The 27,093-nt window shown below is 42.4% G+C and overlaps 1 protein-coding gene and 1 long non-coding RNA gene across 2 annotated transcripts; one reads left to right on the top strand and one right to left on the bottom strand.

The window, feature by feature from the left end:
• The first annotated feature begins 12,467 nt into the window (after positions 1-12,467).
• On the top strand, positions 12,468-16,951 carry LOC129457311 (scavenger receptor cysteine-rich type 1 protein M130-like). The gene is made up of 7 exons (XM_055230725.1): positions 12,468-12,509; positions 13,882-13,957; positions 14,629-14,901; positions 14,975-15,271; positions 15,627-15,953; positions 16,187-16,275; positions 16,886-16,951. Exons 1-7 carry the CDS (start codon positions 12,468-12,470, stop codon positions 16,949-16,951), a joined length of 1,170 nt encoding a protein of 389 aa, XP_055086700.1.
• An 8,451-nt stretch (positions 16,952-25,402) lies between these two features.
• LOC129457283 (uncharacterized) lies at positions 25,403-26,802 on the bottom strand. Its single transcript, XR_008649169.1, has 3 exons — positions 26,696-26,802; positions 26,554-26,604; positions 25,403-25,607 (listed from the first exon to the last, which is right to left on the bottom strand). It is a non-coding gene; the product is annotated as an uncharacterized LOC129457283 (long non-coding RNA).
• Positions 26,803-27,093: the final 291 nt, after the last annotated feature.

Here is a 27,093-nt window from a genome sequence, read left to right as displayed (position 1 = left end):
TGAGACTCTGGGCTGGTTTGTTAACGGCGCTGAAGATTCTGAGGTGAGACGGCAACACGGAAATGACATTTACACTGCGTTCATGTACTGTACGCGGAAACTTTACAATGATTATGTGGTAAAAATCTAAAACTAAACCAGAGAAAGGTGCCAGTTTAATGGTCGGAGTCACTGTGCAGGTTAATGTTTAAAAGACCTGAGCTGTAGAATCTCACTGAAGCATCAAAACTGAATACCACATATGGGATGTAGCAAACTAAAAATAAACTTAAAATAACTCCAATTTTGTTTTAGGTATAAATAAATAAATAAATAATAAACATCCTTTAGTCTTTGCTTTGCATTTCTTGAAAACAATGTCAGGGATTCATCATGAAGCTCGTTGAGAGAAGAAGGAAAGACACTCTGAGGATCTGAATATGAAATATAAAGCATTTAGTTTAGTAATTTGACTTTTTTTTTTTTTTTGCTACGTAATTCCATATCTCCATAATATCTTGCATCATATATTTGAAGTCTTCTGTGTTTATTTAAATGTAGAAAGTAGTAGTAGTAGATCCACTGTGGTTCACTTGGTTCTTCTGGTCTGGTCTTGGTCTGATCTGGTCTTGTCTTGTCTGGTCTGGTCTGAAACCTGCTCAAACCTGCACGGATGACATCTAAAACCTCTTCAGGAGCAACATTAAAACATAGAAGCGTACACCAACATGAAACATAAATGCCAATGCAGTGTTTGTCCATATTATGACTGTAATGTGCTTGATATTATCATGGAGTTTAGATAATACACTTAAGATTGGACTTTAAAGGTAAAACTGTTAGATTTCCTACAACTCTGTCTCCAAATCCGAGGCCTGGACAGATCAATGACGTTTCTTTTGTGTCATCTACTATGGACGACTGCCCTCTGGTGGACACGACCTGTTATTACGACATGAATCACATTTAGTTTTTTTTTTTTTTTTAGTTTTTTTTAAGATTAAAAGCATTATATTCGTTTAAAACAGTATTTTTTTTTTTATAATACAAAATTATTACATTCACTCATTTTAGTTTATGCTACGAAGGTTAAATTGTTACGCAGCGTCAGCCTAGTGTGTTTTTTTTTACGACTTGAGAAATGCACATGAATACAGCACAAGTCGAAAACACAACTCGGGTCAAACTCATCCTGAAACTGTGCTCCACTTATTTTGAAACTGTTCATTCACTTCAACATTTCGGAAAGAAAAAAAAAAAAAAAAGTCTTTACACATCAGTCTGTGGACAAACCCGGAAGTCCACGCGTGACGTCACCAAAATAAACTGATCTTAACTGTGGTTTTGGGAGATCTACTTCTCATCTGTTTTATCTGTTTTACTGTAAATGTAACTTTATTTAAGTTTTTATTATTATGTTGTTTTCTCGTTATTGTGTTGCTGCAAGTTTTCTTATTTGTATTTGTCTCTCTCTTTTTTTAATGTTTTTTTTCTGTTGTTTACATACATAATTATGGAAGCCCGTTTCCGCTATGAAAAGAAAGAAAAGCCCCACAGAAAGTCGAAATAATTATTAGTTTTAAACTCGTAGTTATGACTCGTAATTAGGACTTTTAAAACTCCTAATTATGATTAATTATTAATTAATTAAACTTGTAGCGCGTGCGCACATTGCAACTGAGTGTACAGAGCAGAGGAGACAGGACTGTTGTGTTTATCACCTACACCAGGGGTGCTCAGACAGAAAGTGTAGGTCCTACACTTTTATAAATGAATAAATTAAGCTCCAGTAAAGTTTCTGGCGTCTTGAACAGATCAGTGGGCCCTGGGTGCTGTTCTGACCTCTGACCTCTGCTCTGGGTCTGTGAGGCTCGTCCTCCTGGTCTGAGTGCTACTTTGATCAAAACCCCGCAGGTTTATTGAGGAAATTATTAAAATACCAAATTCATTTAATCAAAATTGATAAGGTTCACATTTTGTAAATGTTACATTCCCAAAAATTCCAGTTTTAAACTCATAATTAGGAGTTTTAAAACTCCTAATTAGATCATCTACGTTTAAACGTCATTTTGAAATAACCACATTAACAGGACAACATCTATGTGGGATTTTCAGGCAAACTTCACAAATCTTATTGTTATAAAATATTTCCTAGGCAAAAGCCAAACATATTTCCAGTTGATTTCAGTTGTTCCAAACACAAATTGAAGCTGGTTTACTGATGGCGTCCCTTATAATAAGTTCTCTTATACATTTGTTATTTGTTTTAAAGCTCAAAAATGGTTCAGAGTGACCAATAAACAGCTTCTCCTTTAAAGGATCATCATTATGGGCCTGAACAGAGAGGGACATCAGCATTTTGACACCATCTGTGACCAAATCCCTTTTATACCAGTAGAGGGCGCTGTTTACCTTCTATGCCATGTGCCCGTTCATTCCATCTTATTATTATAAAGTATTTTCTAGCAGTGCAGCACTAAACTGTTGTCTTGATTGACTAACACTGAGGTAAATGACACGTGCCAACAGGGGGGTGCGGACCAATGGAATGAACCTGAGCTCATAAAGATGTTACTCGACTCATAAAAGCTGTCACAGTCACATCTCAGGACTCTCTTCTGTCCTTTCCCGAGTCTGTTGCTTCATTGTTCACTTTACCCGTGGAACTCATGAAACCTTCTGACTTTATGTTTCAGTCTCTTGGTTCTTACATTATTCTTATTATTGCAGTAATAATTTCTAATGATAAAAATGTCTCTTATTGTCTAGGAATAACTGCACATTCCTTTATTCCATGTAACTTCCCTCCTTTTTAATCATCAAACACACTGTACAGATCTTTATTCAGATTTAACAGTTTCATGTCGCTCTGTTGTAGATGAGATAAACCAGTACAAACGTTTGAGCGTGTACTGCGCAGCGGACTCCATTTTCTTCTCTTTTTTGCGTGTCCTACCACAACTCTGCAGATGACACTCAGATCTGTGTCTCACTGCAGCAGGTGAATATGACCAGTGTGTGGATTCAAAACTGCTTTCTCCAGCTAAACTCAGAAAGACTCAAGTCATCATCTTTGGCCCTGTGAACAATATACAAATATAGTACAGAGCTTACAAAATGTTCTGTTTCCCACAAAACAGTGTCATTTCTTGTCATCACAGAAAACAGACATAACGTTACATTTTGGCCAAGCTCACATTTCGCACTTCTTCACAATAGCTTCTTTCTCTGGGATGATTTAAAACACTGGTGTAATCTCAAATTGTTGGATGCATAGACTTTGCATTTGATTCTGCTTTGAATTTTGCTGTACGCTGCTTTTAATCCGACTGTACAATAAAGATCTGCAGAACGATTCCCGAGCCTCTGCGCCTGTTCTTTATACAACAGAACAGAAACTGACAGGGCCTCAGACATAATTCCTCCCCCTGCTTAAACCCAATCTTCAGATCCAATAAAACAGGAGGGTCACACATACAAGTAAAAGTGGCCATGGATAATGTATATGACACGTGAAAATAGATGGTTAACATCAGACATCTGAGGAAATAGAAAGTCGTCTTAAAGAGGTGTAAACAAATGATTGTGTCAATAAAATGTCAAGGACAAGTAGGACGGGCTTGAGACATAATAATAAAAATATATATATTTACATCAGTGGATCTGCAGAGAAAACAGTGACGCTGGACGTGTAGAATTCTGCACAGGACACACCTCAGAGGGACAGAGGACACACCTCAGAGGGACAGAGGACAGAGAGGACACACCTCAGAGGGACAGAGGACACACCTCAGAGGGACAGAGGACACACCTCAGAGGGACAGAGGACAGAGAGGACACACCTCAGAGGGACAGAGGACAGAGAGGACACACCTCAGAGGGACAGAGGACACACCTCAGAGGGACAGAGGACACACCTCAGAGGGACAGAGGACAGCAGGTGAGTCTGTTTATTACATTGGCTGTTTTTGGTTGTGGTTCGTCCTTTTGTGGTAATTTATTTAGATAAACATCTGGCTTTAATATTTGCCACTTCCTCTTTGCTCCGTGCTAACTGCTAACGCGCTAACTGCTAACGCGCTAACTGCTAACGTGCTAAGTGTTAAGAGCCACTGTTAGCATAACAGTGACTGTTGTGTTACTTTTACCAAGGCCACACTTTCACACTTACGTTCATGCTGTTCGTCTTTTAAAAGCTCCGACTCTGTTCAGTCGCTAAATGTGTTTGTTAAGTTCAGTAAGTTACAACGTATGTACAAGCAAATAATCACCAGTGCTACTTAGCAACATTAGCATGCTACTATTGTAAACACAGCATTGTGCTGATGTCCTCTGTGAAATATAAAAATGTGTCACAGCTGAGTTTAATGTGCAAAACAGTGAATGTGCAGCTTTATGTCCAGAGCGGCTCTGTGGAGAGATGAGCCGTGAGCCTCAAACAAGAGCCGCACCGACACAGTGGTATCGGCTCTTGGTATCAGCAGTCCATTGACAAGTATGAGTACTGGGACCTGATACTGGTATCAGTATCTGTGCATCTCTACTCATTAATATGTGAATTTAGGCGAAATCACAGCATCCAAAATCTGACAATAAACATAAAAATGATGTGATCCTAAAATCCTCTTATTTAATGTTCAGTCCAAATGATCTGATGATTATAAATCTGATGTTCTGTCCAGGATGTTTCTCTTAACTTGGATCACTACTTTGTACTTCTTGAGTGATATGATTTTGAAGTAAGTGTACCTTTGCTTAAGTACATCGTTTGGTTACTCTGTCCAATTCTGCATTTTATGACTTAAAGAACTGATAAATTCTTTAAATAAAGCGAAAATAAAAATGCACCAGAAACCAAGAAAAAATGGCAGACCGCCCTTCCATACGTGTTTTCATACTGTTGTACTTGTGGTTATTGCTGTTGTGAGCCTCTAGAATTTGCAGTCTTTTTTATCAGTGGTTGTGATGAAGTGGCGAGGGCCCCCGAGGGCAAATTCAGCTTAGGGCCCCCTAAAGGCTAGGGCCGGCCCTGCTCCCGCCCGAGCCCATGAATGTCAAAGTGAAGAAATTCAATGAACGCGCTAGTAACTATGAGTCGATTAATATAGCCAAATGCCTCGTCATCTAATTAGTGACGCACATGAATGGATGAACGAGATTCCCACTGTCCCTATCTACCACCGGAAACCACAGCCAAGGGAACGGGCTTGGCAGAATCAGCGGGGAAAGAAGACCCTGTTGAGCCTGACTCTAGTCTGGCACTGTGGGACACCAAGGCGTTCCCAGGCCAGAAGAGAGACATAGTCCCCCCAGCGTGTCCTGGGTCTTCCCCGGGACCTCCTCCCAGTGGGACATGCCCGGAACACCTCCCTAGGGAGTCCCGGAGGCATCCTGAGCAGATGCCTGAGCCTCAACTGGTTCCTCTCGACGTGTAGGAGCAGCGGCTCTACTCCGAGCTCCTCCCGTGTGACCGAGCTCCTCACCCTATCCCTAAGGGTGCGCCCGGCCACCCTGCGGAGGAACAACATTTCAGCCGCTTGTATCTGCGATCTTGTCCTTTCGGTCATTACCCAGAGCTCATGACCAAAGGTGAGGGCAGGAACGTAGATTGACCAATAAATCGAGAGCTTTGTCTTTAGACTCAGCTCCTTCTTTACCACAACGGACCAATACAGCGACTGCATCACTGCAGACGCTGCACCGATCCACCTGTCAATCTCACACGCCATCCTTCCCTCGTGAACAAGACCCCGAGAGATCGTTTGAACGGTGTTGATTTATTCTAAAGGTTTTATTATTGTAGGTAAAAATATAAGATGTGCACACATTAGCATCTCATCTGTGCACATGGGGGAGGCTCTGGCACGTTCCTGTGGAGAGTTATGGATCAGACTTTATTTATTTTTTATATCTGGCAGAATATAGTTCAGACAGAGATAAGCACAGAAGCTACAAGTGTCATTGCTATTGTATTGTATAGTGTATTGCTATCTCTATTTCTGTCCATTTTAAAAAGCTTTGGTGACTAAAATTCATAATATTGTGTCAGTTATGGACTGTACCACCAAACTACATCACTTACAAGATGTGTGTCAGAAGGACCTGGGCATGATCATTACTGATATTCACTGGACAAAAGCTCCAGAGAATGAGCACTCCTCCTCTGTTTGTATTTGACTCAGTCTTATTCAGTTTAAAGTGTTGCATAGACTGCATCTATCAAAACTCACACTGTCCTTTATGTGACACATGTAAACAGCAGTCAGCCTCATTAGCTCACATGTTTTGGAACTGTTCTAGTATTATATTTTACTGGAAAAGCCTATTTGATATTTTGTCCAAAACTCTTAAAAAAACACTGAAGTTGCTCCAATAGTTTCTCTTTGGAGTGAAGTCGGCAGCTGTCGAACTATCAAACCCTCAAGTCTGTGGTGCATTTTGTGATACTTTTAAATTTAATAAACTGGAAACAAAAAACACCCCCATCTCATTTGATCTTAATGAAACACGTCATGAAACATCTACAATTACAAAAAATAAGGTTTAACTCAAGGGAAATTTAAGAACATTTTCTTCTACTGGGCAACAGTTTATAGATTCTGTAACTCCACAAATGTGTAGAAAATGAACTGAACAGATAATATTGGATGAATCCTCTTGTTGTTCACTCTTCACTTTTTTGTTTTGTTTTATTTATTTTTTTATAACCTATTCTATATTGTATAATCTATATATTTGCTTGACTTATGCAAAAACACAGTAAGAGTGTGAAATATGAGAGCGTGATACTGGCTGATAGTGAGTTTCCTTCACTCTGATAAAATGGGCCTTTGTGGTTCAATTCTCAGAACAGCAGCTCTGAGCTGCACACGCTTCAAAACATGTCAGATCTCAAACTGATTTCAACTGCAGACCATGTTCTGTAAAAATGTTAAATGGCCCCTGTTTTCATATTTATGACCAACTCAAGACGACATCACTGCTGCACATAATGCTCCTCATTAACGAGCGGACGAACCTTAACCCTAACGAGCAGACTTCAGAGCACACGGAGCACACGGCCCTCGTGCTACAGTCACACCACAAAAATATTATATTGTTAAACCTTTGGCCAATGGGCCGGATTTGGCCCGCGGGCCGCCTATTGATGACCCCTGTCATATCAGCTCTCCCTGAATAGAAACAGGCCACTGTGTGTGAGCACAGGCCTATTCTACACTACAGGACTCCAACTCCTGTTATAGTCCTGGTCTGGACCTGGTCTGGACCTGGTCTGGTCCTGGTCTGGTCCTGGTCTGGTCCTGGTCTGGTCCTGGTCTGGACCTGGTCTGGTCCTGGTCTGGTCCTGGCCTGGTCCTGGTCTGGTCCTGGTCTGGTCCTGGTCTGGTCCTGGTCTGGTCCTGGTCTGGTCCTGGTCTGGACCTGGTCTGGACCTGGTCTAGACCTGGTCTAGTCCTGGTCTGGACCTGATCTAGTTCTGGTCTGGTCCTGGTCTGGTCCTGGTCTGGTCCTGGTCTGGTCCTGGTCTAGTCCTGGTCTGGACCTGGTCTGGACCTGGTCTGGACCTGGTCTAGTCCTAGTCTTGAGCAGGTGTAGTCCTGTTTTGGTCCTGGTCCTGGTCTAGAATTGGCCTGGACCTGGTCTGGCCTTGTTACAGGTCTAATTCTGGTCTGGACATGGTCTGGACATGGTCTGGTTATTTTATGATCTATGTTATAATGTTCTTCTTCTCTCTCACAGAAAACACTCTGTTCCACTCTGTGATGTCATGTGGTAAAACAGGAAGTGCTCTGCTGTGTTTTTAAACTTTCACTTGAATCATTTGGATCATTTCAGACCTGGATTTGTCGATCTCTACAGAACTAAAGGTAAAAGGAGCTGTTCACTTGACAACTACCACTTCATGACATCACAAGGTGGAACAGAGCATTTTGAGCTTTGGAGATGTAACAGACTAATAATAAAGTGTTACTCAAACATGTGTGAATGAAACAAAACACAACTCCAGGTCTGTTTTTGATGAAAAAACAACATCCTAACACGTCTTACAGCTCACATGAATCCATTTTGTGTAATATAGGACCTTTAATCACATCAGCAAATGGTCCAAACGCAAAGACTGACCATGGGGGACATCTGGACACAGACACACTGGACATCGCTCCTCACTGGTTTAGTTTAGTCACAGTTTTAAAAAAGTGAACAAACACATATTTGAATTATAAAAAACATCAGATTATGACGATGTTATTTAGTTTTACCAAGAAAACCCACAAACGATGAAGAGATAAGAATGTGTTTAAAACAGGAAACTCTTAAAGACACGTCTCAGTGCTGGTTTAGACCTGGTTTAGACCTGGTTTAGTCCTGGTTTAGTCCTGGTTCAGTCCTGGTTCAGTCCTGGTTCAGTCCTGGTTCGTTCCTGGTTATGGCTCTGGGAGCACTGGTCCTGGTCTGGTTCGTCTACACTTTGGGTAAGTGAGACTTGTTTGTCTTTGATTTATTTCCAAAAATATAAAACGACATGAACAGTGTCATAAAGTGAAACATACGAGACATGAATGAAACGGAGGAGAAAGAGCCGTTTGGTTTCATATGTTTCTTAAATCTCATTATTGTTGTGGATCCTGGTCTTTGTCCAGATGACTCTGTAGCACCTTAAAGTGTTAACTACTGGGGAATAACAAGTAAATTATGCAAAACTCTTCTATGGAGCTGTGAATTTGGGTTAGATTCGACTACTGGAGAAATTGTTGAAAGAACTCGAGCAATAAGAAGAACCACAGACCAGTGAAATAAGTTTAAATTATCGTCTTATATTGAACAGTTTGTAAATGGACAAATACATGGACAGACATTAACGTTAAACATACAATTATTCAATTCTTAAACCCTTTTTTACTTTAAACCTTTCTTTTGATTTAAAGATTTTGTTTCAGTTTTAAGTTTCTAAATTAATCGGTTGCAACCTTTTTAGTTAGTTCTAGTTTAAGTTTCTCTTATCTGTTTTATTGTTACGACGGAGTATAAGGATCAGTTAAATCAAATAAATTATGCAGGCGCTACAAGAATAAAGCATTTCGACATTAAAGACGTAATTTTACGAGAATAAACTCATAGTACTACGAGAATAAAGTTGTATTTTTATTAGAATAACGTTGTATTTTTATTTGAATACAGGCTGCTGTGCGTGAATGAGTGACCAGTGCGTTATGAAGAATTTGGAGCATTTTCTTCCAAATCTGTCTGGTTCCTCCGACTAAACAAACTCAAACTCTTGCAGTGTCCCTTCAAAGTACTTATACTGATGATAGTGCGGTGATGGTGGACTAAAAGACACAGTATTTCATCCTGCGTAAACCCCAGTTGAAAGTTTATCTGAACAAAATGCTCCAAATTCTCCATAAGACACAACGCACTGGTCACTCACTCACACACAGCAGCCTGTATTATCATAAAAATATGACTTTATTCTCGTAATATTACGACTTTTTCTGGCTTCGACTTTATTCTCGTAGCGATCGCATAATTTATTTTATTTAAGTGACCCTTAGTTATGGTCAGACAAATAGAAAGGTAAAATTGTACAAAACTAAAATGAATTCAGCAAAAGGCTGAATCACTCTGTATTGCACAGAATAAAGTCTCTTTCTCCTACGTATTAATCCAGTGTCCGTTGTGCAGGAGTTTGGGTAAATCCTCCCAGTTCTGATGAAAACTCTGCAGTGTCCAGTAGAAAGCACAGGGTTCCTGGCGCATGCACAGCTCAGAAGGTCCGTGGGAGACTCTCCATCTTGTTTCACACACGTGGTTCCCAAAGTTCTTATTTAGCTGGATTCTTTCAAACCATACTTTAAAATCCTGTCATAGACAACATAAAATATGTGTAAGCTCTCACACAGCTACGTGAATTTCAAAATAAAAGTCTAAAGACAAATAAATTCACATATTTTTTACTTTGTAACATACTTTAGCATGAAATGAAGTATTATACACTTTTTAAATTAATTTGAACCATATCACAGATTTATTGACTTTTTAATCAAAGCATTTATTACTGTTTTTATCAACATTCTTTTACTTTGAAGATCACTATGTTAACCTGAGTTACAACTCCATAAATGAACTCCTTTCACTGTTTCGTTCCATATTCTTGGTTCTGAATCTGTTTGAACACTTTTGTTCCTTTTTGGCTGGAGTAACTTGTTCTTATCTCAGAGTCTTTGAATGTTTACAGGTGATACATGGCACTTTGCTTTATACATGACTTTAGGATACTTAAATCAACAATATCATGACCTTAGTGTTTGACAAAGGGTTAGATGGCTCTCTATAAAGAGAGAGAGCCATTTCATGTGATACTTTTACTTGAGTATTTCTTTGCTCTGGTGTCTGTACTTTTACTTAATTAAAAAGAAAGTACTTCTTCCACCACTGTTTCTTTGTCAAAGTGTCTTTTGGCCTCACTCTGCAGCTACTTCAGTCTTAGGGGAACTGGCTCGTGTGTGTCTGAAACTGTCTCAGAACATGTGAAAATAAATGTACATTTATTTAATAAAAAAGTGTTTCTAAACTCAAACACAGCCTGATCAGACCAGGCCTGTTTCCTGTTTCCATCAGACGTATGAAACCAGCCTGTGGCTTTAATGAGCCCAACAGCCGCCATTTTGTGTGAAGCTCTGTGTCATGTGACCAACAACCGCCATTTTGTGACATGACTTTTGTGTGTGCAGGGCTCCTGGCAGAAGACAACAGCTCAGGTAAAGACACTCACACACCAGGATAACCACTCTGCCACAGTAACACAGGGAGAACATGCACACTCCACTCAGATCAGGAGTCTAACCCACAACCTCCTGGTGAGAGGGAGGATAACCACTCTGCCACAGAGTCTGTGTGATCCCTCAGTCGTCCAGGTGGGATCCAGGGCAAAAGAAAAATTCAATTCTGTCACTGGACAAAACGTTTTGAGTGAAGACGTTTGGCTGCTCGTCCAAGCTGCTTCTTCAGTTGTGGTCAGATTTCTGGTGGACACTGCCTTATATGTGTCTGAAGGGAGGAGCTAACTACTGTTTCAGGGGAGTTAGCTGCTCCCTCAGGGAGGCTCAAAGTATTTTCTACATAAAAATAGATAACACGCTAGCGACCACGTTCCAGACAGGGAGTGATCATGGGCGTACTTCTGGCTCCATCACTTTACATTGAAAAACTGTGTCCCCTCTCTCTGCACCTGCTGCTGTCAGACTCGTCATTTTGGTTTTATAATATTCGTATTAACCCGCTCTACATGATCCTGGGGTTTTTATTTAACTATTGTGTCTCTAAATCCAGAAATATTAATAACAGATAAATGAGGCGTCTTCTTTCCCCGACGTCTCTCTCACTAGCGTTAGCAACAGGTTTGATTGACAGTGTTGCTAAGCGCCTGCTCCCTGTTACGCTGTGGTGCAGACAGGAAGGGGCGTTACCTTCAACAGCCTCGTTTCTGATTGGCTCTTTGGTTGCTATGATACTCACAGTCGTAATTCCCAATATGGAACATGGCTCCAAATTGGCCCCTATAACTGCAGGCCTCGATGAGCTTCATTTGACTGGAGCTGGTGATGTGACATTTCTTTTTAATTTATATGGATTTTGACACTGATGCTGAACCGACACAAGAATCAGAACAGAATCAGAGCGACACGAGCGAGAGACTTGTGCAGAAAAACAGATCATCATATGAACAGTAACAGATTCTTCGTTATTATTAATATTGTAGTCCAACATTTAGTTTAGATGTTCATAATTCCAAAGTGTAAACTCTCCCACTCTCAGTTTGAACCGTCTTAAACACATCTGAGCCTTGGTCTCACTTTTCTCTGTCATTAGTTTGTATAAAATGAGTTCTCACATTGGCTTCTGTCATAGAAATAAATAATAAAAGAGCCAGTCTTTTGAACGGCTCTTTGAAATGAACAGATCCAAAAGATTCAGATCCCATGAAAGAGCCAAAAGTCCCATCACTAAGTGGAGCCAAACGCTGTGGGTGACGTCACACACATTTAGTCTATTTCTTTATACAGTCTGTGGTTTCTCTGCAAACAAATATATGATTTAAAAATGAGGAAATCCACAGGACTGTCCTCCTTCCATCTCCTGACAGTCTTTTCACGACAAAACTGAATCAAAACAGATCATTTTTAAAATCTCAAAGCCCCCTTGTGGCCTAAATTAGAGCCCCTGGAGGGCCTAGTTTGGCTTGTGGGCCCCACTTTGCCACAACTGCACTAAAACTTTAGTTCAGGTGACAGAAGTGAAACTTTTGTTTTGCTCTGCCCCAGTAACAAAGAAAGATATACTCAGGTAAAGGGGCGGGGCCTCACTGCTCAGGTAAAGGGGCGGGGCTCACTCTGTCTCTTGTCTGTTCAGAGCCGCTCAGGCTGGTGGGAGGGGCCAGTCGCTGCGCTGGGACTGTGGAGGTGAGACACAGAGGAGAGTGGAGACGGATGGGGCCCTATGGACCCTGGGTCCTGGAGGACACAGCTGCTGTGTGCAGAGACCTGGACTGTGGCTCTGCTGTTTATGGAGAACAGAGAGAGGATTTTCCACAGAGTCCAGTGTGGGGAGTCTCATCTTACTGTGTGAAGAAGTCTGCAGTGAGACACTGTGTCGATGATTCTTCCTCCTCTTCCTCCTCTTCCTCCTCTTCCTCCTCTTCCTCCTCTCCCTGGGGTCTGGAGGTGAAGTGTTCAGGTAAAAGTCTGATCTTACATTTTTATGTTCCTCAGATGTTTTTTCTCGTCTTATTCTTATTTATTTCTTTGTAAAGGGACAGCTCATATTAATGAACATTTAAAAATGTAAATATGTAAAGATTAAAGCCAACGTGGAACATTTCCATCTTCAGTCCCTCGACAGCTTGATGTAAAATAGTCGACAACAGAGAAAAGAACAACAATCACACAAAAGGAAATGTAACACACAACACACTCACTACACACACACACACAAACACACACACACACACAGTTTAGACTGGTGTCTGTCATGTTTACTGTGAAAACTACAGAGAGATTCACTTCTCACGTGTTTAGTAACAAGTGAACCAGGACTAAACCAGGACTAAACCAGGACTAAACCAGGACTAAACCAGGACTAAACCAGGACTAAACCAGGACTAAACCAGGACTAAACCAGGACTAAACCAGGACTAAACCAGGACTAAAGAGGAGGACGTCTCTCAGATGAATGCAGCATGTGTCCTATTGGCTCAGAGCGGTGATGTCACAGCCCTGTGTGTGTCCTATTGGCTCAGAGCGGTGATGTCACACATGTGTGTCCACAGACTCGGTGCGTCTGGTCTCGGGGCCCAGTCTGTGCTCAGGATCAGTGCAGATCTGGGACCAGTCCTGGACCCGGGTCTGTGAAGGGGCCTTGGACCAGCAGGGGGCAGAGGTGCTGTGCAGGGAGCTGGGCTGTGGGGCTCCTTCTCTCCTCCAGGGGGCGCTCTCTCCTCTGGAGCAGACGTTCCACTGTGAGGGCCATGAGTCTGCTCTGATGGACTGTCCCCGCTCCGGCTCAGAGACCTGCTCCTCTGGAGCCGCTGTCAACCTCACCTGCTCAGGTAAAGGGGCGGGGCTTCACTGCTCAGGTAAAGGGGCGGGGCTCACTCTGTCTCTTGTCTGTTCAGAGCCGCTCAGGCTGGTGGGAGGGGCCAGTCGCTGTGCTGGGACTGTGGAGGTGAGACACAGAGGAGAGTGGAGACGGATGGGGCCCTCTATATATAATAGAGACTGGCTCCTGGGGCACATATCTGCTGTGTGCAGAGACCTGGACTGTGGCTCTGCTGTTTATGGAGAAAAGAGAGAGGATTTTCCAGAGAGTCCAGTGTGGTGGGTCTTATCTTACTGTGTGGAGAAGTCTGCAGTGAGAGACTGTGTCTTTGATTCTTCCTCCTCTTCCTCCTCTCCCTGGGGTCTGGAGGTGAAGTGTTCAGGTAAAAGTCTGATCTTACATTTTTATGTTCCTCAGATGTTTTTTCTCGTCTTATTCTTATTTATTTCTTTGTAAAGGGACAGCTCATATTAATGAACATTTAAAAATGTAAATATGTAAAGATTAAAGCCAACGTGGAACATTTCCATCTTCAGTCCCTCGACAGCTTGATGTAAAATAGTCGACAACAGAGAAAAGAACAACAATCACACAAAAGGAAATGTAACACACAACACACTCACTATACACACACACACACACACACACACACAGTTTAGACTGGTGTGTGTCATGTTTACTGTGAAAACTACAGAGAGATTCACTTCTCACAAGTGAACCAGCACTAAACCGGGACTAAACCGGGACTGAACCGGAACTGAACCGGGACCGAACCGGGACCAAACTGGACTAAACCAGGACTAAACCAGGACTGAACCAGGACTAAACCAGGACTAAACCAGGACTGAACCAGGACTAAACCAGAACTGAACCAGGACTCAACCAGGACTAAAGAGGAGGACGTCTCTCAGATGAATGCAGCATGTGTCCTATTGGCTCAGAGCGGTGATGTCACAGCCCTGTGTGTGTCCTATTGGCTCAGAGCGGTGATGTCACAGCCCTGTGTGTGTCCTATTGGCTCAGAGCGGTGATGTCACACATGTGTGTCCACAGACTCGGTGCGTCTGGTCTCGGGGCCCAGTCTGTGCTCAGGATCAGTGCAGATCTGGGACCAGTCCTGGACCTGGGTCTGTGAAGGGGCCTTGGACCAGCAGGGGGCAGAGGTGCTGTGCAGGGAGCTGGGCTGTGGGGCTCCTTCTCTCCTCCAGGGGGCGCTCTCTCCTCTGGAGCAGACGTTCCACTGTGAGGGCCATGAGTCTGCTCTGATGGACTGTCCCCGCTCAGAGACCTGCTCCTCTGGAGCCGCTGTCAACCTCACCTGCTCAGGTAAAGGGGCGGGGCCTCACTGCTCAGGTAAAGGGCTCAGGTAAAGGGCTCACTCTGTCTCTTGTCTGTTCAGAGCCGCTCAGGCTGGTGGGAGGGGCCAGTCGCTGTGCTGGGACTGTGGAGGTGAGACACAGAGGAGAGTGGAGACGGATGAAGCCCTATGAATATAAGAGACTCTGGGCCCTGGAGGACACAGCTGTTGTGTGCAGAGACCTGAACTGTGGCTCTGCTGTTTATGGAGAAAAGAGAGAGGATTTTCCACAGAGTCCAGTGTGGAGTGTCTCATCTGACTGTGTGAAGAAGTCTGCAGTGAGAGACTGTGTCTATGATTCTTCCTCCTCTTCCTGGGGTCTGGAGGTGAAGTGTTCAGGTAAAAGTCTGATCTTACATTTTTATGTTCCTCAGATGTTTTTTCTCGTCTTATTCTTATTTATTTCTTTGTAAAGGGACAGCTCATATTAATGAACATTTACATTACATTTTTCCTCAGATGTTTTTGCTACAGAGGAGTGTCAGGTGTAAAATGTGTGTCACACACACTCGTCTGCGTCGCACACACTCCTCTGCGTCGCACACACACACTCCTCTGCGTCGCACACACTCCTCTGCGTCGCACACACTCCTCTGCGTCGCACACACTCCTCTGCGTCGCACACACTCCTCTGCGTCGCACACACTCCTCTGCGTCACACTCCTCTTCACTGTCCAATCATCTCTCTCCACAGACTTACTGAATCGTCCGGTCATCTCTCTGTCTGTGTCTGACGGGGTTTCCGAGGCCCTGCCGCAGGGGGTCCGGGTGCTGCTGGGGTCAAAGTTCAGGGTCAAATGCTCTGTGGAGCCACAGTACCCGGGAGGCTCCTTCCAGCTCCTCTCTCCCACGGCGCCCCTCGGTCAGAACCACACCCTGCCCGCTGTCAATCACTCCGCACACTTCCTGTTCTCTGACACTGGCCCCGCCCACAAAGGAAACTACACCTGTGTTTACCACCTGCATGTGTTCAACCACAACCTCTCCTCTCAGAGCCCCAGCCTCCAGCTCTCTCTGGGAGGTACGTCCAGCAACAGCCTCATGTGAGGGTCAAGGGTCACACAGGGTCATGTGAGGGTCACACGGGGTCATGTGAGGGTCAAGTCGTCACACAAACTTATCCTGTTTTTGATCCTGGTTCTTGGTCCTGGTTCTTGTTCTGGTCCTGATCCTGATCCTGATCCTGATCCTGGTCCTGGTCTTGGTCCTGGTCTTGGTCCTGGTCTGGACTGATCTGGGTCTTTTGTGTTGCAGCTTCAGACTCAGCCCTGATCATCAGAGTCCTGCTCATTCTACTGTTGAAGCTCCTCTACATCCTTCCAATGCTCTACTACTACTGCAAGGTACTGGACCTTTAGACCTGGTTTAGTCCTGGTTTAGTCCTGGTTTAGACCTGGTTTTGTCCTGGTTTAGTCCTGGTTTAGTCCTGGTTTAGTCCTGGTTAAGACCTGGTTTAGTCCTGGTTTAAACCTGGTTTAGACCTGGTTTAGACCTGGTTTAGTCCTGGTTTAAACCTGGTTTAGACCTGGTTTAGACCTGGTTTAGACCTGGTTTAGACCTGGTTTAGTCCTGGTTTAGACCTGGTTTAGACCTGGTTTAGACCTGGTTTAGACCTGGTTTTGTCCTGGTTTAGTCCTGGTTTAGTCCTGGTTTAAACCTGGTTTAGACCTGGTTTAGACCTGGTTTAGACCTGGTTTAGTCCTGGTTTAGTCCTGGTTAGGGTCTGGTTTAAGGTCAGTTTTAATGTCTGGTTTAGACCTGGTTCAGATATTGTTTAAACCTGGTTTCAACTTGGTGTAGTACTGGTTTAGAGCTGGTTTAGTCCTGGTTTAGTCCTAGTTTAGTTTTGGTTTAGTCTTTGTTTGGTCCTGGTTAAGGTTTGAAGGTCTGGTTTAAAATCTGGTTTACACTTTGTTTTTTGATATGTGGATGTGCTGTTTCCTGTTGTTTCAGGTCCGGGCCAGAGGGGGCGCTAGAGAGAGGACCTCATTGGACTTAGACCAGTTCAGATCCACATGAGACCTGGACTTAGACCAGTTCAGATCCACGTGAGACCTGGACTTAGACTGGTCCAGATGTGAGCTCCTGGTGCTCAGGACATTTGTGTAAATACAGAGTGACTTCTGGGAAGTGAAAAGTGAGAATTCTTTTGCTTGTGTTTATTTTTGTATAGGACACTTTAGCAGATTTTTGATAAACTTTTTGAATCCTCATCCTTTTGTGAATTTAAACTTGTCCTGAGTTGCTCTGTACTTTGGTTAAACCGGCCTGGTACGTGTGTGTTCTATACAGATATTACATATACATGTGTCCATATTATCCTTATAACTCCATGAATAAGAATAACTCCAATGTTTATTAAATGTGTAGTAAACGTCTGTATCGCACAAACCTGTGGATTTTCAAAATAAATGAGTTGTAAAACAAATAAAACATTTAAATATGGCATTTGAACTTCTGTGTGTGTCGTTCTTTGCTCCAGCAGCAGGGGGCATAAATGTATTATAAAGGCTAGACAGATTTTTTTTTTTTTTTTTTAAGATAACTCTGTGAAATACTGTGATTATGTGACTTTTTCATGTTTATTTATTTTATAATCTTGTTCTAATGTTCTATCTAATGTGAAAACTCATGTGAAGAAATATTGAACAATTATAAATATTTCCTTTTAGGTCAAAAATGTTATAAATATGTCATCTACATTCCCTGAGAGTGAGATGCTAACTGTAAGCACTGCTCTGTCTGAGGCTTGTTTAGACTTTAATCTGAATTGCTAGCATTAGCTAGCTACCATGAGCCAACAGTTTTTCACTTTTTTCACTTTGTCACAAGCACCTAGCATTAGCCAACAGGACTTGCCCATGTGGGTAATGACATTGACACCTGGAGGGGTGTGATTGGGAAGAATGGCCTCCCTGATCTGAACCCAAGTGTTGTTTTGTTATTGGACTTCTGTGCTAGTCACAGTTGAGCTGTCAACCAATCACCACCTGGTCGTGAGTTTGATCCGCTGGTGGAGGAGGAAGCCAGACAGACCTGGCAGGCCCAAGTGTATCGTGAGGGTCTGCTGGGAACGTCTGGCAGAGCCCTCTGTCAGGGGGGTCTTCACAGTTCACACCTCCAGGAGAGCTTCTCCCTGATCCCGGGGGAGGCTGGGGAAATGGACTCTGAGTGGGCCATGTTCTCCACCTCTATTGTCGATTCCACTGCTCAAAGCTGTGGTCGTAAGGTCTGCAGTGCTTCTCGCAGTAGCAACCCCTGAACCCGGTGGTGGACATTGGAAGTAAGGGATGCCATCAGGCTGAAGAAGGAGTCCTATCGGGCCTTGTTGGCTCGTGGGACTCCTGAGGCAGCTGACGAATACCGGCAGGCCAAGTGTGCCACGGCTCGTGTGGTCGCAGAGGCAAAAACTCGGGGTTAGGAGGAGTTGTGTTCATTGCCGGCAGTAAGTCAGACCTGTTCCCGGTGCATGTTGGACTCTGCCAGGGCTGCCCTTTGTCACCGGTTCTGTTCATTATATTTATGGACAGAATTTCTAGGCACAGCCAGGGGCCGGAGGGGGTCCGGTTTGGGGACCACAGGATCTCATCTCTGCTGTTTGCAGATGATGTTGTCCTGATGCTTCATCGAACCAGGACATGCAGCACTGGGGAAGTTTGCAGCTGAGTTGAAGTGGCTCGGATATCTGCTCAGGATGTCTCCTGGATACCTCCGTAGGGAGGTGTTCCAGGCACGTCCCACTGGGAAGAGGCCCCGTGGAAGATCCAGGACACGCTGGAGGTACTATGTCTCTTGGCTGGCCTGGGAACACCTTGGGGTCCCACCGGAGGAGCTGGAGGACGTGTCTGGGGTGAGGCAAGTCTGGGAGTCCCTGCTTAGACTGCTGCCCCTGCGACCCGGCACCGGATAAGCGGAAGAAAATGTACGAATGGATAGTGGATTCCATCCATCCAGACTCAGAGTAGTATTTAATGAACAACTAACAGAAACAAAAGTACAGGGTTTACAATTACACAAAACAAATCAGTCTCAGAGCTAATTCGAAGGACCCAATATACAAAGGCACAAAGACTAAAAAGGCACAGGGGGCAGGTCCTTTAAAGGTGTGGCTGCCGCAGGTGAAGGCCCAGGATTGGCCAAGCTCTAGGGCGTCGCACCAACACAGGGTCCAGGAGCCAATCAGGTGCCAGCTTGTGAGCAAAAGCTCCAATCAGGAAAGAGCTCTGTCAGATCAAAGCTTCCACAAAGAAGCAGGGATCAGCTGCAGGGACTTGATGTATATGACACTAGGAGCTAGAACAGTCTTGAATCAAAGAGTCTGATTTATTAAAGCCACAAAGAGCCACCTGTCCCTGAGCTGTGTCAGTGTCAGGACATACAACATATTTATACGACACAGATGAGAATCACATGAACCACAAAACCAGTTTAGAGCCGATAAAGGAGCAACAAGGTCAAAACACTTCTCAGGACATAAACACTAAGACAGTGGACACAGAGCACAGCACTGGATCAAAGGTCAAATAGATAAGATACATTTGAACTAAGAGTTAGGAAGAAACTAAGAGATCTGCAAACCAGTAAGCACGGAAAGTTTATTTGTACAGCACAGTTCATACCCAAAGTAATTAAAAAGGGTTTTACAGAAAAAGAAAGACATTAAGATCACAATACAACAAATCAAAACATAAAAATGATCATAAAATAAACATTAAAAGAGAAGAGGCTGAGTAAAAACCTTTCAGTCAGAACCGTTTAGGTCTGGATTTAAATATTGTCAAAGTCGAGGCCTGTGTCAAATTCAGGAAGAATGTTCCAGATTAGTTCTGGTTGAGTCCAGGTTTAGTACTGGTTTAGTGCTGCTTTAGTCCTGGTTTAGTCCTGACTGGGACGAGCAGGAGACTAAACCGGGACTAAACACGGGGAATCAGTGTTTGAGTTTTCTGCAGTTAAAACCTGGAACATTCTTCCTGAAGATGTGAGACTTTGAAGGCTCAACTTTGACAATATTTAAATCCAGGCTCTCAACAGTTCTTTTTAGATGTGCATATGACTAAAAGGGTTTTATTCTGCACTTTTCTCCTTTAATATTAATTTTATGATGATTATTTGTGACTATTTATGTGTCAGTTTGTTGTATTGAGATTTTAATGTCTTTATTATTCTGTAAAGCACTTTGAATTACCTCGTGTAAAGTGTAAAAATACGTAAAAAGTAGGAAAAAAAGATTCAGTTCTTTAAAAAAAATGATCCGATTCCAACAGTTCAACATTAAGGAACCGTTCAAAAGAGCAGACTCGTTCACGAACGTCACATCACCAGTTTAAACTGATTCTTTTGCCAATCAGGAAGAACAAATCAGGATTTGGTTTGTTATTGTCAAGAATAAGAATATTAAAAACAGAATCACTGAAATAAAATTATTTCCAGTGAAAAACACTGAGGTAAACTGGAGGGAACGTAGTGACTTTTTCTGACCACTGGATGGCGCCATCGCAGTGTGAAAAGCACTGACCTCTTTTCCCCTGTAAATAATACTGTTGTCATGTGGTGTCCTGCAGGGGGCGCTCATGTTCTAATATGTTTGACCCTGTGGACCTGCAGGGGGCGCTCATGTTCCAGTGTGTTTGACCCTGTGGACCTGCAGGGGGCGCTCATGTTCTAATATGTTTGAGCCTGTGGACCTGCAGGGGGCGCTCATGTTCCAGTGGTTGGACCTTCATCCTGGTGTTTGTGGATCTGTTTCTTTTGGCTTTGGAGGAAATGCGCCTTATTCCAAATGTTTCATCAGAAAAGTCAAAGTGCAGCAGTTTTGTTTCTCAGCGCCACGTCACAACAACTTATAGGTGTTTAAACTTAGATGATATTCCTCTAGAGCAGTGGTCCCCAACCACCGGGCCGGGGACCGGTACCGGGCCGTGAGGCATTTGCTACCGGGCTGCACAAAAACAGTAAATAATTTATCAGCGACCGCATCTTCTCCGACGTAACTTTCGGCCGTCCCTCATGACGCACTCATAAGCTCCTCTGTAGTGTTGTGAGATGTGTGTCTAGCTCCTATGTGCTTTAGTTCAGTGTGGTGTGTGAGCGTGACGTGCGCGTGCATGTGGCGCATAGTGTAGCGCGGAGAAGTGGCGAGTGTGAGAGTCTACAGATGCACTTGGAAAAAGACAGTGGCCGTGTCCCAATTCGCCAAACTGGCCTTAGAATCACCATTCAAAGTGTGCATCGAAGGGCAGTTACGCAATTTCCGGCGCGACAAGGGCTGTCCCATTTCAATGCACCCTACTGAATGCGGCCAAGAAACCTGCCCTTCCCTTTACACTGTTTCCATGGAGATTGGACGTAATTGAAGCGTGCATCCGTGCACACTTCACGCACTTCTATATCCCATCATGCACCACGGCTATGCAAAAAAGAGAAGAAAATGGAGTCCACTGCGCAATACACGTTCAAATGTTCATACTGATTTATCTCATCTACAACAGAGCGACATGAAACTGTTAAATCTGAATAAAGATCTGTACAGTGTGTTTGATGATTAAAAAGGAGGGAAGTTACATGGAATAAAGGAATGTGGAGTTATTGCTAGACAATACGAAGACGTTATTATCATTAAAAACTATTACTGCAATAAGAATAATGTAAGAATTGTAAGCGTCAAAGACCAAGAGACTGAAACATAAAGTCAGAAGAGTTTAATGATCCACACAGGTAATGTGAACAATGAAGCAACGGACTCTCCAGAAAGGACAGAAGAGAGTCCTGAGACGTGCACAAAATCTTCATGAGTTCCGGTACATTCCATATGTCATTTACCTTCGTGTTAATAAATCAAGACACTAGTTTGATGTAGCTGCACTGCTAGAAAATACCTTATAATAATCAGATGAAAAGAACTGGCATAGAAGGGAAACAGCGCCCTCTACTGTTATTAAAGTGGTGTAGCCACTGGCCAAAATACCGAACCATTAAACTGTAATATCCCACTTTATGTACAACTAATCAGTGTCTCTGGTTTATAGACAATGAATGTAAAAATGATACTGTTTCCTCTGTCTCTGTTATTACGTTTTCACAAGGTTTATTTTGTTAAAGTTATGAAGTAGCTACAATTGAGTAAAAAAATCACCTTGAACATTATAATTGCCTATTGATATTCAATCTAAACAGAGAGAAATGTCTGTGACGACGACATCTTGACTTTTCTTCTATTAAATAATAAATCATTAAAAAATAACGTACGTAATGTTCGTATCGTACGCTCAAAGACAGCGGTGGAAGTGCGGTCCGTGGTGTGGGCCTGTCCCACTTCAGCAAAATGGCGGCTACACTGAGGAGGACACATTCTCGACCGGAACCTTCAAACTACACTTTGAAGAGTACTTCGAAGGGACCCTTCAAAAGATGCATTTGGCGAATTGGGACACGGCCTGTGTGTGAGTTAGAGCAGAAGTGATGTGTTATTACAGTGCAGTACAGATAATAAAGCCACCAACTCTTGAGCAACAGACTGGGGTCTTTCAGCTCGCACCACACTCCAAACAACTTTGAGGTTAAGAACAAGGAGTTAAACCCCGGAGGAAGAGTGACTCTAGGGCCCAGGAGAAGACGGATCTCCCCTGTGTCTCCCGACCACGGTCAAGGGACTGAAGCAGGAAAGGTTTAACAGTAGATGTATAATGAAAATCCTGATAGGAAATCGCCACAGACATATATTTGATGTAGTGACAAGTTTATTATCTGCTCTTGTCTCAGCGATGACGTATCACGTTTAACAGATCAGACACGTCGCTCAAAAGTAGAGCCACAAGAGAGTGAAAATGAGCCAAAACAAAAGTCTTTGGAGAGCTTTTTAACAACGGGGAAAAGGCCAACTGAGGAGCCAGAAGAGGAGACTACGACCTCCAAGAAAAAGAAAGATCAATTTAACAGACAACACCAGGAGTCCTGCTTAAAATACAGGTTTGTCTCTACAGGTGACTCTCACGCGCAGAGTCCACTCTGTGTGATATACGGGAAAAGTGAACGAGGCAATGAAACCTTCAAAACTGCTTTGGCACATGGAGACTAAGCACCTGGGATTAAAAGATAAGATTTAGAGTTTTTTTGAAAGAAACAAACGTGAGCAAGAAAGAAAGAAGAAACAAGTGGTGCAAAAAAGGTTGGGGACCACTGCTCTAGAGAAAACACCTACTGCAAAGCCCACATGTTAATAATCAAAAGGCTGTAGGACAAACGGACAAACCTTGAAATTTAAAATATTGTGTTTTTCCTTTTGTATTTGAGACTCGTGAACAGCAGAAGATCAGACAGAAGAGCACACACAGCTCGTATCATCTCAATACAACAGTTTAATTAAATGGTAGAAGTAAAACAGTCAAGTCATTCCCTTTTACTGGCACCTCTCACATTAGGACTCAGAAACGAGCTGCTGGGCACAAGACACAGCTGGACTCGTGTTTAGACGATTAAAGACCCTGTAATGAGTGTATAAATAAACCCGTCCTGCAGACACGTGTGCACATCAGGTCTAAACCAACGCTAACGACAACGGGAGGTAGTTATGAGCCCTTTATCCTAAAATACAAGAACTGAGGGAACTATCTCGGCGTAAAGTTAAAAGTAAAAATAAGTGTACTCACCTAACCAGATGGAGTTGTGGAATATGCCGTTTTGGTAGCTCCAGGTCTGGACCTCCTTCAGCAGCAGCCCCAGAGTCCACAGCAGCGTCCACAGCAGAGTCCAGACCCTCATGACGTCGTCCACAGCTGTGCTCTGCAGATGTGTGAGACGCTCTGTTATATACTCAGCCCCCACAGAGGAGGCACACACACTCTATACACGCACACACACAGAGGAGGCACACACACTCTATACACACACACACTCTATACACACACACAGATGAGGCACACACACTCTACACACATACTCTATACACACACACACACACACACCCCATACACACATACACAGAGGAGGCACACACACACTCTATACACACACTCTATACACACACACCTACACGTTTTCTAAGACATTTGGGGACCTCATGCAGTACTGTCACATATGGGGACCCTACTTTTCTGAGGGACTTAGAGTCACCAAAACCACACTCAAAATTTTTAATATTTTTTCTTGGTCCAGGAAAAAAAAGTAAACCAAAATGTCCATTGTTTTCTTGTTTGAGATTTTTCTTGTTTTTGGTGACTTTTGGGGTCGCACCAATTATGTAGTACTGGGTACAACCACCAGATGGCAATATTATTTATTTTTATTTTTTCCCCTTTTTGGCTATATTTTTCCATGAATATTGACTTATGATATTTGCATCATTCAAAATTGCAACAGTTTAAGTTGAAATCTGACAAATTAGGACAATATATCCTAATAAAAGATTAGATGTAAATGCTCTTCAGTGATGAAAGACTAATACATAGAAAATGATACATATATTGGCCACATTATAAGTTTAGAGCTGCGTGTAAATCCAATGTGGCAATCATTTTTCAATTAAACCAATGACATCAGCGACAGACTTTTAGAGACTGGATTATTTTTGTACCAGGATTTACACATGTTCAAAGACAGAACTTTACCGGACTGACAAAAGCTCAGTGTTGATTGGAGAAGTGACTTTCTGCAGCTTAATGACTGAAGTGAGTCAAAAAGCACATTAATTAAGCTACAAGTATTTTGGCATTAATTGGGGTTTCCATTTCAGGAATTATTTAAATCTGAAAACTATTCAAAACCTTTATTCACAAATGTGCATAAGTGATCCCATTTATTGTTTAGGGGAGACTGGGGTAAATGAATGGGGTGGGCTACTTTTCGCATTAGTGGGTTTTCTTTAAGACAGGATATTATCTGCATTAAAAAATGCAATGACTGAACATGGCAGAATTGGTTTAATGTGAACAGTTACAACAAATGTCAGCAAAACGTATTTTGACAGAACATTTTTGTCAATATTAAAGTCAAAATTTACGACGGAGTATAAGGGTCACTTAAAATATATATATGCGGGCGCTACGAGAAAAAAGTTTTTGTGCGTGAATGAGTGACCAGTGCGTTAAGAACAATTTGGAGCATTTTGTTCAGATAAAGCATTTTCTTCCAAATCTGTCTGGTTCCTCCGACTAAACAAACTCAAACTCTTGCAGTGTCCCTTCAAAGTACTTATACTGATGATAGTGCGGTGATGGTGGACTAAAAGACACAGTATTTCATCCTGCGTAAACCCCAGTTGAAAGTTTATCTGAACAAAATGCTCCAAATTCTCCATAAGACACTGGTCACTCATTCACGCACAGCAGCCTGTACTCTCATAAAAATATGACTTTATTCTCGTAATATTACGACTTTTATTCTCGTAGCGCCCGCATAATTTTTTTAAAATTTAAGTGACCCTTATACTCTGTCGTACAAATGAGTTACAAAGCTGACTACTTTCTTTTAAAGCTTTCTCTTTTGGCTGAATCTATACGATTTTTTATATAGAATTTGATTCCTTGCCAAGAGTGTCCTGACAGGGCTTCTGGAGAGGCCTCGATGCATTCCAGGCACAGTGCTTTACCAGGTACTCTACCAGTCAGGATTGAATTCAGAAGCGTTTTTTCCACAGCTTCCACCTCTTCAGCTGTCCATTTCCTCTTCTGTCCTTTTGAGGCTTAAAAAAAAAAAAAAAGAAAAAAAAAAAAAGATACAATTATCAATATATAAATATAAATTTACAAATAAAAAAATGCTAATACATTTTGCAAACAGAACGACAAAAAGAGAACTTTTAAACTTAAATTTGGTGGCCCAGTGTTTTACTGAAGACATTTACACAGCCTATGCTAATTTCAATTTATTAAAGCTTCAAATGTTCCCTACAGGAAAAAAGTACAATCACCAAAAATCTATGAGGTGCAGATGCAAGAACAGATAATAAATCTATAAAGCATCCCACTCTCAAGTTGCACTCTGTAGTAGAGTTTGCAATGCATGGTAATGTTAAGTTTGAGCTGTTTAATCCCTGAATTGATGCATCCATCACGTGTCCTTTTCTTTAATGAGGCGCTAGCACCATTGTGCTCTCTATATTCTAAAGATGTGTAATGAGTTAGTGTTGTAATTTACCCCTTTTTTGTGTACAGATAATGTTATTGTATAGTTATTAATAAGCATTTTTTTGTGTTGTTTAGAACCACACACCAGCAATACATTCATCTTACCATCAATGTCTAGAGGCTGCAAACTGTTCAGTGATTCTGTCAAGATCATTAAACCAGCTCATCACTTCCTGACTCTTCATTTGAGTTTTAACCGGGCTCACCACAGCGTTCGTCTGTCCCCATCAGCACAAACAATAAAACTAATATTTAATGTTTTTAAGCAAGAGAGACTAGTGATAAATAAGATAAATGCTCCTAAAAACAGTGTGCATAGTTGACGGTAAAAAGAATGAAATCACAAACTGAAGTTAGTTTCAGGTGTTTCTAACATTAACATGAGTGATTCAGCCTCTGTCATGTACAACAGATTCACAGTAGTGCAGCTACAACATATTTCACCCAAGATCCCTTCAAACTACGTGTTCCTATAAACCTATGCAACACATCAGCACTCACCTTGGCCTTTTTCAATTTGTGATGCATCTGTGGATATCATTTGGGATGATTCTATGGGAATAAAAAGTAAATATTTTATCATTTTTCTTTGCTTTTTGTCTATTCTACCCCTAATCACCTTCTTCCCCCTTTGTACAAATACCTGGAGATTTAGAAGACACCTCAGGATCCTGCGTTGAGGTACAACCCATGCTTCCTCCCGATTGGTCTGTGCCATTTTCTGAAACAATTTTGGGCCTCTTTTGCGTGTTCTCTATGGGCACAATAATTTGGTTTAGAATCACAAAATCAATCCAGTTATTTTTTGTAAATTCATTCTCTCCTTCTGTCCCACATCTACCTCCCTACACTCTCAGTCTTTGTCTCCTACTGACTCATTGATTCATTTGATACAATGTAGATAAAAACCCAAATCACTATCCCAGAGGCTCTGGTGTTATTAGACAAATAATTTGTGCAGTAGGAAAAAACATGCGAAGACTTTAAAGGAGACCTATTCCGCAAAATCCATTTTCCTGAGCTTTTAACTTTGTTCTAACA

This window comes from Periophthalmus magnuspinnatus, chromosome 21 (assembly GCF_009829125.3).
Source record: "Periophthalmus magnuspinnatus isolate fPerMag1 chromosome 21, fPerMag1.2.pri, whole genome shotgun sequence".
Classification (NCBI taxonomy): Eukaryota; Metazoa; Chordata; class Actinopteri; order Gobiiformes; family Gobiidae; genus Periophthalmus; species Periophthalmus magnuspinnatus.
This window is presented reverse-complemented; position numbering and strand designations above follow the sequence as displayed.